The sequence below is a fragment of the Cariama cristata genome, unplaced genomic scaffold, assembly GCF_000690535.1.
Source record: "Cariama cristata isolate BGI_N322 unplaced genomic scaffold, ASM69053v1 scaffold14894, whole genome shotgun sequence".
Lineage (NCBI taxonomy): Eukaryota > Metazoa > Chordata > Aves > Cariamiformes > Cariamidae > Cariama > Cariama cristata.
The window spans coordinates 1-12922 of record NW_009612450.1 but is presented as its reverse complement, the minus strand read 5'-3'; the positions used below and the strand labels follow the sequence as shown (position 1 = coordinate 12922).

Below are 12922 nucleotides of genomic sequence, written 5' to 3'. Positions count from 1 at the left end.
CGGAGGACTTAGTGACTCTCCTGACAAAAATGACTGTGAATAGTTTTTAAAGAAAAATATATCAGGTCTGAATCTTCCGATTCTTCTGAAGTTTTCATTTCATAGCTAATACTAAAAAAAGGAGTGATTTAAAAGACCTCTGAATAGATCTGAAGACAATAGTCTGGAATACATATTTGATACATACAAGCTCTACTTTAAAAAAGTTTTACTAAGCTGACTAGAGCCAATATAGGCATCACGTGTGTTCTGGTTGGGATACGCATAATAAACATTACAATTTTAAAGATTCTTCCAAACTGAATTACAATGTAAATTGTCACAACAGAGACTTCAAAAACAAGGTACCTTATGTAACTGCCTTGAGGAAGTGCTTGGAAAACCATTATGGTATTAGAGTATCTCCAGTGCCAAGTCCTTAGCAGACAGGCAGATGAGAAAAATACGTATTTTCTTCAGTTTTGAAAATAAATTTAATTTATTCATAGCTCCAATAAACTGAGCTAATGTATTTTAACATCAGTATCATCCACTGACAAGCAAGACTACTGTATTTAAGAAAATTCATTCCAGCTTCTCTACCACATATTTAATTTAATCAATACTTTGGAAGTTGTAATTAGCTTATGTTTATACAGCACTCTGAAGATGTAAACTGCTATGTAAGTGACAACTAATGATGAGGCTTAAGCAGCATTCATTAGCTTTGTGTGAATTCACAAACAAACAAGTAGCTCTTGAAAGTGTTAGTACAGATCACTATTAAATATCTCATTCTATTCATTTTAAGAGATTGCCTATGAACCTTCTGAAACATGCAATTTATATGTACAAAACCAGCTTTTCAGAAATCTAGTGGTACTGCAATTCTATCATTGCTTTCATTGTTACCATTTCTGTTGAAATTATTTATCCTATTCACACATTGGGAACTACAGCATTTAGTTAATACTGAAAATGAGCGTCAATTCATTTGAAAAAATTGGCTTCAAATGGGCACCTCAGCCTGTAGGGCTTTTTGAATTATACTTCACTATGCCATTCTTTTTATTTAAAGAACAAGTTAAAGACTTAACATTTATTTGTACAATCTGGAACTTGTACCAGAAAGGATGGTACAATCTATGAGCAAAACTGCTGAAGATCATTGACGATCCAGATCTGCAAACGAAGGACTGTGTTTCCTGTAACTTTCTTGCAGCTTTTATTCATTAAAATTGAATCAAGACCACATAAAAGTAGAAAAGCAATAAGATACTGAATCAAATTAAACATTTATTCCACTGGTGAAGAGTAGCAGGCTTTTTCTCAAATACCTCAATGCAAAAGAAGAAAGGAAACAATACTGTACAAAGACTTCCAAAACTAGCACTGAACAAAATACTTAAAAGAAAAATACAGTGAAGGGAAAGCTTTCATTGCATGTAAATGCATTAAAGTGATATAATTAACAATCAAGTTTACAGATGTCTGCGACTTAATAAATTCCTAGTTTGAAGCACCTGCTGATTTAAGGAGGCAAACCCATAACTTATTTTTCACTGCACAAAAATAAGCATATATTCCCATTATACACATACTTTCAATAATTGTCTGTATTTCAAAAATCATATTTATATTTGTGATAACATCCTCATGTTAGAATTAAAAAAGTCAATGAAAGTCAGTAAAAATACAGAATATGGAGAAAGACTAAGATTATTGTAACTTCAAACTCTGAAGCTGCAGCTTTCGTTTTGTCTACCTGAACGTTAAAAAATGTTTCTCTGAAAAAGAGTTGCAAAGTATACCAGTAATTTAAGAGCATGGTAGATTGATTCAGCCTCATTAAAACAGGCATTTCTTAATTAGTCATTCTGAGAAAAACTACTCCTCTGTATTAAAAGTAAGCAATTATATAGTGAAACTGTTGTTTCATTTAATAAAATCCTTAACTTGAGAAACACTCCCACTTCTTAGCTCACTGTATATGCAATTCAACAAAACAAATTTGTTACGTCTTGTATTTCAGTAGAAAAGGGCAAAGATGAAGGCTGGTATATTTTTATTGTGTGATTAAAATACGTTTTACACAAATTTCAGTTCTATGCGGGAACACTCCCATTCTGCTTTCAGAAATGAAACTCCCTAATTATATGGTCTTGGGAGTCTTTTGTGATCACTGCAGCACAAGATGTAACACAGGCCAGTTCCAAGCAGTCCTTCCACTAGGAATCACTTCAGACAGGGCTGAATTAGCAAAGCCCTCTGGGCAACACTTCTCAGACAAGTGCAGGTACAGTAAAACAAGTAATCTTTTATTTACTGTTCATTTGTTATAGTTGTTTTACGTTATGAGTGTCAGTAAAAAAGAATTAATTGTATCTAAAAGTTGAAGGGAAGAAAACAGGCACGTGTCATCCTGGATCCCCATTTCCTCAAGAAGTGAATTTTAGCTGTTGTGACCACACCCATGGCTGTAGTCTGGCCAGCAAAAGGAGACCTGAAGAAGTCAAAGTATGGAAGATCATTTGATCAACACAAGCCTTTCCCAAGACACAGTAAAGTCAGAGACAAGCAGTAGAAGAGTTCAAATGTAAGTGATTACTTCACACTGAATACATTAGTCTGCTATGTATCAGCAAAACCCTGGCATTATCAGCAAACCAAAACAGTTTATGGATTTAAATTTTTTTAGTGGAAGAATATGAAGGTGCTTCTTGTCACAGTTCTACTGGAATTTGCTCAGTAGATTGGTACCTAGATGAACCATGTTGTATTTACAACTGCTGTCAGTTTGCCGAGCAGTTCGAGGTAATTCACATCATGTGCTGTCTCTCACTTTCCCCACTTCTAGGAAAATACATACAATTAGTTTCCTGCACTTGTCATAGCACTTTGACATAAACTGATGGGAAGTACTGCATCAAAGAAAAATCTTACAAGCTTGTGGACGCAATTCAGTACTGAGATCTTAAAGGGTACAAAACCTGTAATTCCAGGTAAGAGGGATGTAAAGGATTTAACTCACTTTGTACTTCCCTGATCTGGGTCTACTAAGAAATAAAGTTGAATCCACCCATACCTATTCAAGCAACTCAAGTGGCAGTAACTTTTCACTGCTTTTCTGTGAGTAGTAGCCCTGACTAGAATAATTACAAATTCTTCTGCTTGTTTCCTATGCTAGAATTTCCAAATATGTCCTTGAAAATATTCCACAGCTTTCCTCCTTAACCAGAAAAAAAAAAAAAAAAAAAGGTCTTTCCCAGTCAAGTCCATGATTAAGAGTTATAGTTTGGGAAAGCACTCCTGTCCCTTTCAGTTTCTTTTTAAGAACACAAGTTAATTAATTCTTCTCTATACTATACTTTCCAGATGCCCAACTAACACCAAGTTCTGGGTTCTCTGTCTGACAGACAACCCTCTAAGCAGATATCCATTCACTGAGCTGCTGACGTGGATAAATGATGCTGTTACAAGATTTGAAGTCTCCAGAATGACTTAAATGATTTTCATTCTGGAGGAACAATCAAACTGCCTAAACACAGGTATTCAGTGCCATCACCGTCTGGTGCCACTGGGCCATCCACAGTGGCACAAGGTACTGTGTCTAGGCAGCTGAGTCCTAACCTCAATTTCACTAATGCTGGGCATCCAAGCTTGAGCCTGAGTCACCCAATCTTAAGCGCAGGAAAAGGTGCGAAGGTCCTTAAATGTCTCCTGGTACCAGCTTTAACAGGAAAAATGCAACATTTACTGACAGTCTGGGCCATACCTCTATGATGACTTCTGGAACTTCAACCCCAAGTTTCTGTCCTTGCTCCTGCTGTTCATTCTTTTTCCAAGACTCTTCTGTCTTTATGCAGTCTGTATATTACAGCAACAATTACATCACTAACCTCTTCCCAGCCTCCTCTGAGCAGAGTATCCATGTATTTAATTTTTTTTTTTCAGATTTATCCTTTTGGAAGGGAGCTTACCTTAACTCTTATCCCACACAAACTTCAATGGAATAACCTCTCTAAGCATTGCTTCACCGGGTTCCCTCACAGAACCTCATTCCTCAACTTCAAACTCTGTTTTCTGGCCCCAGATGCTACAAGCCCTTGCCTTTTTTCTGACTTTAACAATCTATAAAAAGTTGATTATTTGTGACTTCTGGTAATAGATTAAGAGGCCCTAGTTTAGAAGATGACGGCTTGTGGCATCAGCCCCTACCATGTTACATCCTGCTATCATTTCCTGCTACAACAGCACATTACGTGAGAAAAATGGGTCATACTAAAGAGTACCAGAAGCTTTCTCCTTTACAAGTTAAACATGGACAGTAGCAACACAAGTTTCCCTTGTGTTTGCAAAGAACAGAGCTAGGCCTGGAATGGTAAAAGTAGTCTTCTCTGCAAGCTAGTTAAGTCACCAACTTATCTGTTGAAGTAATCGGCAGATTCTAATTTCTTGTAACAGACCTTCAGAATATGGATATACAATCATGCTACAGGAGACTTACCAGTTTGTGACAGCTTAGACAGAAAACCTAGGGGTTTATATAATTCACACTGACATTAACTTTTTTTCTCCCCCTCCAGACTCCAACATTAGCAGGAGGCTTTTCTGCCTTCTTTTTTATACAATTAAAACTAGCCTTAAATAATCTCTCAAAGGGACTAAGCATTAAGATCTTAATACAGAAAGTTAGACGATACAAAAACGTGTACAGGTTTTGTTATGATCAGCGTTCATCCTATAAATGTATTTTTTAGAATGCTTTGATTTACTGACCCTGTAAAATGAGGACTTTGATAAAGAAAACAATGGTGATGTTCAGTGTACCAAATTGTACGCAATTTGTGGCATTAACAGGTATTACACAAGAGAGAATATACACAAGTCTTGCCATGAAATGGAAAGATGAACAGTACTAATAGTGAGGAGAAGATAGGGAGGCACAGAGACTTCTTGCAAAGTAGTGAAACAGGATGAGCCAAAGACAATTTTTACACACATGAAAACAGAAGAGATAGGAGGGTAACCTAATTAACTACACTGAGGGAAAGGAAGTGAAAAACAGGCATGTGCAATGAGCTTCTGTTGTGCACAATACACTAAGTGCCAAGTGTACACAGAAAACACACTACTTTCTAGTTCTTAATGCAAAAAAAAATCTTACTCATCTATAGCTTAGAAGGAAAAGTCAGAAAGAAAAAAATCAATCATATTTTTTGAAAGTTTCTTCTTAAACAAAAAAAATCATGCCTATTTGGGCCACAGTGTAATCGGAAGCTCCTGTAAAATAACTGCCACTGAATCACTACCAAATTCTGATAATCCCAAACAGTGTATCACAGAGAAGATGCAGCTATTAAAAATGTTGAAAGTTACTTCAGTAATAGTAAGTGCTGTACAGTAAATGGTTCTAGCAGAGACATTTAGCTATACTATCACTAATTGAGTTATAAGCTCAAAGTTCTAACTGGTGTCTGTTGTAATTTCAACTAGTATGACAGACAATTGATATCAAAATGTATGAAATCAAACTGATTTAAGCAAGTTCTAGCGCACAGTTTTTAAACATGTGGGAGAAAAAAAACAACAACAAAATGAGAACAAACCCAGTACAATTCTAATTCGCAAAAATTATATGAATAGTTCAACTTACTCTTTTACTGAGGCAGATAACTGGCCACATACTACAACCTAAAGTGCAGCAGCAGCAAAGGCATCCACATAGTAGCCATCGTACATTAACTGGAAGGTTCTTCTTAAGACAACTGTTAACTCTACTGATGCTGGCTTTAAATTCTTCGGGTGCAACCTACAAGGGAAAAAAAAGAAAACACCACAAACTAGTATCACAGCAGTAGGACTTACTACTCTTACAATGGTCTACATCTGGAACTCTCGTTTTTGTAATAAAAATCTTAATTCTAATTCCAAATTCCTATTCACAGATACTCACTTTTCCAGTTAAAGATGAAGGAAATTCTGCTTCAAATTTGTTGCTTAGTCCAAACCTGCAAAAACAAAATGAAGATCACAACAAAATCATAAATAACTCCAATCCATGCCACAAGTTACAATCACCTCATAATACTCTCAGGGTTTGTATCACGGCAGCATTAATTTCAGGAAAAAATAGCTGTTATTAAAAGTAATTCCTAAAATTATCCTAACAGACAAAAGTACACCATTGTACACAGTTTGAAATCCATCCTGCCTATAGTCTTCCCTTAAAGTTCTGTTGATACTGTTGACTCTTCCCCAAATTCTGCAGGATCTTTATAAACAATAGTGGAATAAGCAAGCATGGAAATGAAATAGAAGTACTTAAGAGGAGAGAGGAGGTAAGCTAAGGCCACAGTTTGAATGTGGCCCACTCCTCCACCAGTAGAAATGTATCTTGAAGAAAAGTTCATGCAGTGCTATTCCACTCAGGCCATGCTAGGTAACTGTTCTAAGCATAAAAATGGAATCAATACCAGCTTGCTTATTCAGAAAAAAATACACTAATAAGATTCAAAACACAAAATACTACCTAACAAAACACAATTTAAATGAGAACTAATTTGAAAGAAACATACCAATTACAAAGGCAAAGCTATGAAGCAGTTTGAGATGGAGTTACTGACTATTCTAGGTTTCAGAAGATCTGAAGATCAGAATAGTTTCACCTTGTCTATATAAAAAATTTGTTTTCTATCTTACAGTTGGCTTGTTGGGCTTATGAATGCATGAACCTCAAAGAAAATTTGAATATTTTCTGGCATATGCTCTGGGCAATAACTTCTAGTATGGACTACATAGTCTAACAAAATCATTAATAAAACTGTATGACTGGCTACTAATTTGGTGAACAGCAGTTAGTGTAATATTTAAGTTGTAATTAATAGCCTTCTGAATATAAACCAAAGCAGTCTTACTATCAGATACTACAACCACCCCAAATCAGAAATTAAACTGCACAAGACTCGAATATGGGCAGCAAGACCTATCACACATTGCTCAGTTGTATGCCAAAAAGCTTACCTGAGCCTTGACAGTTGAAGATTTTAAAGACATAATTTGCTTTGACAATATGTTTATTGAGCACCTAGGTATTTCTCAAGGTTTTGGTTTCGTTTTGTTGGGTTTTTTTCTTACTGAACTGAACGATTTACATGCTAATGGAGAACTTCATCCAAGTAATCAAACGGGCAGCTAAGTGCTGTACCAATGGTGAGCTACTGCAGAAGGGCCTCACAAAACTCAGTGGACAAAAGGTGACAGATGAGCTTCTGCGCAGATAAAAGGTGGTGAATCCTGGGAAAGTTAAACTATGCTTATTTGACACTCAGTTAAAGTATGGCAGCTACAGCTCACGAGAGAGATCTTTTATCACCACTCATGATTATCTTAAACATTAGCTCAATGCAAGCAGCAGCCACCAGAAATAGCAATAAAATACTGGGCACCACTAGGAAGGTGATTGAGACCACCACAGAGGGCATCGTTTGGACTCTCCATAAAACCCTCAAATACCCACATATTCAGTACTGGGTGCGGTTCTGGCATCCACATTTCCTGGAGGACTTGGTGGAGTTAAGAGAAAGCAGAAAGAAGGAAGACTAATATAATTAAGGGAACAGAGCAGATTCCTTAAGAGACTAAGGCTGACACTAACTTGGAAAAGAGAAGGTTGAGGGGGGTTTATGATCAAAGTGCAAAGATTCAGGAAGGCTGTGGATAAGGTGAATGATTAACTGTTAATCACCAAATCCCACAACAGAGCGAAACCAGTCAGAGATTGGTTTAAAACAGATAAAAGAAAGTGCTTCTTTAAGTTGCAAGTAGCAAATTTCTGGGGTTGTTTCTACTTGAGATTAGTGACACAGACTGCACCAACAGATTTGAAGAGAAATTACGCAAGTTTCCTGACAACAGACACTAAAAGGAAGATGACGTTGAAGTATATATCACCTCACACAACTGCAGATGCCACAGAGCACACTGAGCTACACAGTTTATGAATTTGATGCAGTAAGTGATTTTTAAATATAGTTTTAAGGAAAAGTAAACAAATCTTCTCCCTATCATTGACTGCAGGCAGCAAAATCATAGAAACATTGAATGATTTGGGCTGGAAGGGACTGTCAAAGACCATCCAGTCCAACCCCTCATCACCAGATCAGGCTGCTCAAAGCGCCGTCCAACCTGACCGTGAGCATTTCCAATGATGAAGCATTCATAACTTCTCCGGGCAACCTCTTCCAGTGCCTCGCCACTCTCATCGTAAAAAATGCTTTCCTTATATCCAACCCAAACCTATGCTTTTTCTGTTTAAAACTATTGACCCTTGTCCTGTCACTACAGGTCCTCGTAAAAAGTCTCCATCTTTCTTATAAGCCTCCTTTATATATTGAAAGGGCGCAATAAGGTCTCCCCAGAGGCCATACTTACAGATAAGTTACCTAGAGTATTTGTAATTAGAATCGTAGCTCTGCAACTCCTACAAATCCCTCAAAACTGATGAACTAACAAATGAAAATTGTTAACCAGAGAAACATATGACAAGTTTACCACTTCAACACAAAGTAAACCCATACTTCCCGGAAACACGCCTCCACCATTGAAAATCCTGTTGAATACTCCATGACAGGAGGACCATCCACCCTGTCCCCAAAATCCTGAGTGAAACCAAGTGCTGAGGCAAAAGTTATGTAAATATCAGAAAGAAGTGTCAAGTTCTATCAGTTAAGCTACTTAAAACGGCCAGTAGGTTGAAGTGGAAACCAAAGCCTGAAAAAAAATCCCTTGGATCCGTATACATTTCATAAGCAGCCAAGCCTGGAGAAGGACTCCAAGCTCAAGATACACAGCTGCCATCAGAAGTCTCAAAACTAAAAGGTAACACCACTTTACCATATAATTAACTCATCAAATCAGATGTCTAAAGAGATGTCCTTTCAAACAATGATCTTCATGTACTTGACGCTTCAGTATTTGGAAGACATTTACTATGAATAATGGAATTAAATATGAATTTGAGCAATAAGGGAGTGGCCAACTATAAGGGTAATTCAGTCCAAAGCAGCTCATGTCACAAGAACTAAATGAAGTTGAGCCCCTCACCAAGAGATGAGACAGAATTTCAGCTGTTTGTCTACCCAGAATACTAAGGAAGCCCTTTACTCTGAGGCATGAGCAGGCAAGTCAAATGCACAAGGAAGTCTCCCTGCTCTCAGTTAAGTCACAAAAAGAAGTAATTGCAGGGAAAGCCCTGCTCAGCCTCAAGCTGAAGATTGTCTGGGAAATCAGCAGGACAGAAACAAGGCTTTTTTTTGTGAATGCATGATCCAAATATTGACAGCTTCATCAAATGCAAGCAAATATTCGCAGAGATTTCAAAAGCTGTGGCTGACAAAGACAATCCTACTGGAAAAGCTCTAGAGGTATCTGAATTACAAATATGCTGAGGCAGAGTGAGGCACAGAAACTTCTGACCAATACAGTTACACTTTGTTGAAGTTATAAGTCTCCATACTGGAGGCCTGTGGCAATGTTTAATACATCGTGGGGTAGTGAAACTGAAACATCAGAGCTAACTCAATCAGCTACCAACATCATTCTGAGCTTTCTGTATTACAGTTTTGTCACCAAACACAGGTAGCAAAAAAGGACGATTCCATACATGAAAAGCTTTGGTAAGTAATTATGTGATCTCAGTACTATCACTCTTGATTGCAAGCTGCAATGTGGAAATGAAAATATTAAAAATTCCACAGAACACTACTACTTGCTCACTGTAAAGACGTAACAGCTCTAACAAAAAAGCAGCAAAAAGTGTCTTAAAAATCAAACACTCGAAATCAATATTTTGGAGATGCATTTCCTCAGACAGCTGTCCTCATATAGCACTAGATTTCTTTTGTACAATACTCCATCTTCAGTGACACATACTCTTCTCTGCTTGCTCTACGCCTTTCCCATTCTACATCGTATCTTCAACAGACCCATGCTCAGCTCATGCATGAGTACGTTTTTTAACCTTCCTGGAACCTGAAAAAGTGTTTCTTGAACATGACTCTGCTTGAAAGGTTCAGCTGAGTTCCTGTCCTTCTGTACAGTGGAGAAAGAAACTGTGAGAGGTGGAAACTTCAAAGTACAGAAGTTTACAGTATAGGACACAGCCAACCTGCAAATTTTTCTCAGCTTGCAGCTCACATCTTCCTAACACATAAAACTGACACATGCTATCCTCTTCCTCTTTGTCCTCTCTTATGGGGACGCTAAACCATTTCTTCATTGCTCTCAACCATACTCTTTAGTTCCACAGGTTCACGACCCTTACAAAATATATATTCCACAAATCTTAACACTCTCCATCCATAATTCTCACATAGCCCTGCTTTCACTCGTATGTCCTTAATATAGAGTAAGGTTCAAACACATATAAGCAGACTTAAGTTTAATAATAAAGAAACCAACTTGGCTGAAAATATATATTGTGAGGGTTTTTCCCCCCCTCCAAACAGTTATCTTGCATCAACACACAATGCACTAAGATGACAAACAGTGCAGAAATGCATCCACTAGCACATCACAATGGCTCTCCATCATTCTGGCACTACAAAAGACTAATAAATCCAGTATTACTAGCTAATACAGTCTGATGTATATATAAGGCACATATGTATCAACTGGTCAGGGAACAGGAAAGCATAGGAAAAGAGTTACTGAAAAACACAATCTGATACCTATCACAAATATTCTCTTCACAATTTCAAACTCATCATGTACTTCTCTTTCCACCCTAATATGATTTTAGAAACAAGTATGAAATACCTTGGACCTTCAATTCAGTTGTAAGTAAAGTTCTATATTTTCTCAGCTTTCAAGTTTAAAAACATTCAAAAAACATTTAAAAAACAATGTTAAAAAAAAGTTCTAGAATTGCATGCAGCATGCTCCAAACAGTGAGTTTAAGAAGAAAACTCTTAGTGCTAACAAAAAGGCCCACATCCTAGAAAGGCAAGGTCTTTGTATGTTCTATTTGGATAATATTTACCTGCTTTCCTTTAATTATTTTTAACGACTCAGCTTAGAAACTCACACACTTCCACTGTCTGTTGGACGAAATCAAGTAATAGTAAATATCTTTCTGATATTAATCTGTAGTCATGGAAATTACATATTTCAAACTCAACATTATGACTCCTATGTAAGATCAGAGAGGGTATGAGACTATGAAAAGGGAGCTTTTGTTTAAATATAGACATAGCTGAAGCAGTCAGCAACCCTTTAAACTGCCGAGCCAGGGATAGATCAATCCAGTAGTTGCTTAACTGCTGATAATTTTGTCAGACCTTCAAAACGTATGCATGCTTTTATACCAGGCAAGACTAATTCATTATATACATAGGACTTGACCTACTCCTTAAATCCGCCAAGCAAATGTTCTGACAGTGATCTAACTTTTAATAAAAAGCTACTCGATAAATGACAAAAAAGTTATAGGCTGTACAAAGGTAAAAAGTGGCTGTTGCTATATAGTGAACTGTTCACACCTGGCACAATAAAGTAAGTAGACGAAGATCAATTGCCTAATTTTGGAGGTACATGTTTTAAGGAAGATCTTAAAGTAATAATGAGACAGTGACCATTAATGAACAATTAATGAGGCAATCATCCTTGTTCAACCACAACGCCCTTACTAGTCACTGACAGGTTAGGCAAGCTTCCTCATGATTTCACTAACGGGTCTTTATCTTGTCTTGCACAACTTACCTTCCAGTTTTGGAGAAGAAACCAGAGTTTGCCTCCCTTTCAGTTCTTTATACTTTTGCATTTGCTAATATGAAAACTATCTAATTGTGGTTTTCCTCTGTTTACCAGAAACAGGCTAAGGCTACCACTTATTTTCAGAGAAGTCATTGGATGCTAACAACTTTTGTTCACAATAAACAGTCATACATTGAACACTTTGGCTACACATTTCTGTTCCTTTATGGGGCCTCCTCAGCCTCCTGCCCATCCACGTCCTTCCAACCCTCCAAACCTCTCTGTCTATCATGTCTTAATTCCTGTTTTTAACTAGACAGCAAACTGCACTGCGTAGCTGTTAGTATTACTTAATGTCAATGAATACTAAAGCAGTAATGCACCAAAGTGCCACAAAATGACTCTACATTTGACCCTGGATTTCTGGACAGGTCAGTATCCAAAAATCAGTAGAGTTCACAGGACTCAGAGCAATAGACCACAATACCTTCAACTTTAATGCTTCTATTGCAAGCATAGTGCTGCTGAACAGTGAATATTTTAAAAAAGCTTGCACTGCTGCATTTTGTCTCCAGGTTGGTATTTCAGCCTCTGAAACTGTACATCATAACTTACAACAACTGTACAACATAACTTACAATTCATGGTCACTTGCTGCTAGATCGGTCAGAGATACCAAACATTCACAAAACAAAACTCTCGGTCACTCCCATGTTAAACATAGTGAAACAAAACATGCCTATCACAACTTAAGATGATTTCACATGTACCTATCTGACTCAGGGACGCCTTTTCTTTCTTAAAAGTCCTCAGAGCTGTATTAGCGGTCACAGGTTAAATGTGAGTCGGTAACAGATACATAAACAACCCTAAGCAATAGTCCAGCCGGTCAGGTGCTGGCACATACCTGTTATGCGCAGGAACACAGGCACTAGGCACCTCACTTCCTGACAGCTCATCATTTTGGACAAATACTTCACATTCCTCCGCCAGTCACAGCCCAAGTCAGCCTTCTTTCCTCACCGCCTCGTTAGAGGTTTGCACCCGCTTACGAGTGCCAGGCGGCACCCAGCTGCCCGGCGGGGCCGAGGAGAGCCCCCTCGCAGTCCCACGGACGTCGGGGGAAGGGAAGCAGTACCGACCCGGTGCTCCCCCCGCTCACCTCCCCGACTTGCCCCAAGTTGTAATC

The 12922-nt window shown here is 37.8% G+C and overlaps 1 protein-coding gene across 1 annotated transcript in view; it reads right to left on the bottom strand.

Annotated features, from left to right (window-relative positions):
- Positions 1-8656, bottom strand: part of CHIC2 (cysteine-rich hydrophobic domain 2) — a gene marked incomplete at its 5' end in the record, with an annotated part of 19917 nt that extends 11261 nt beyond the window's left edge. The window contains 3 exons of the mRNA XM_009698644.1: positions 5636-5791; positions 5936-5990; positions 8533-8656. Of these exons, the coding sequence (XP_009696946.1) occupies positions 5636-5791; positions 5936-5990; positions 8533-8656 (335 nt within the window). The remainder of the gene's footprint in view (positions 1-5635; positions 5792-5935; positions 5991-8532) is intronic.
- Between the last annotated feature and the right edge of the window lie 4266 nt (positions 8657-12922).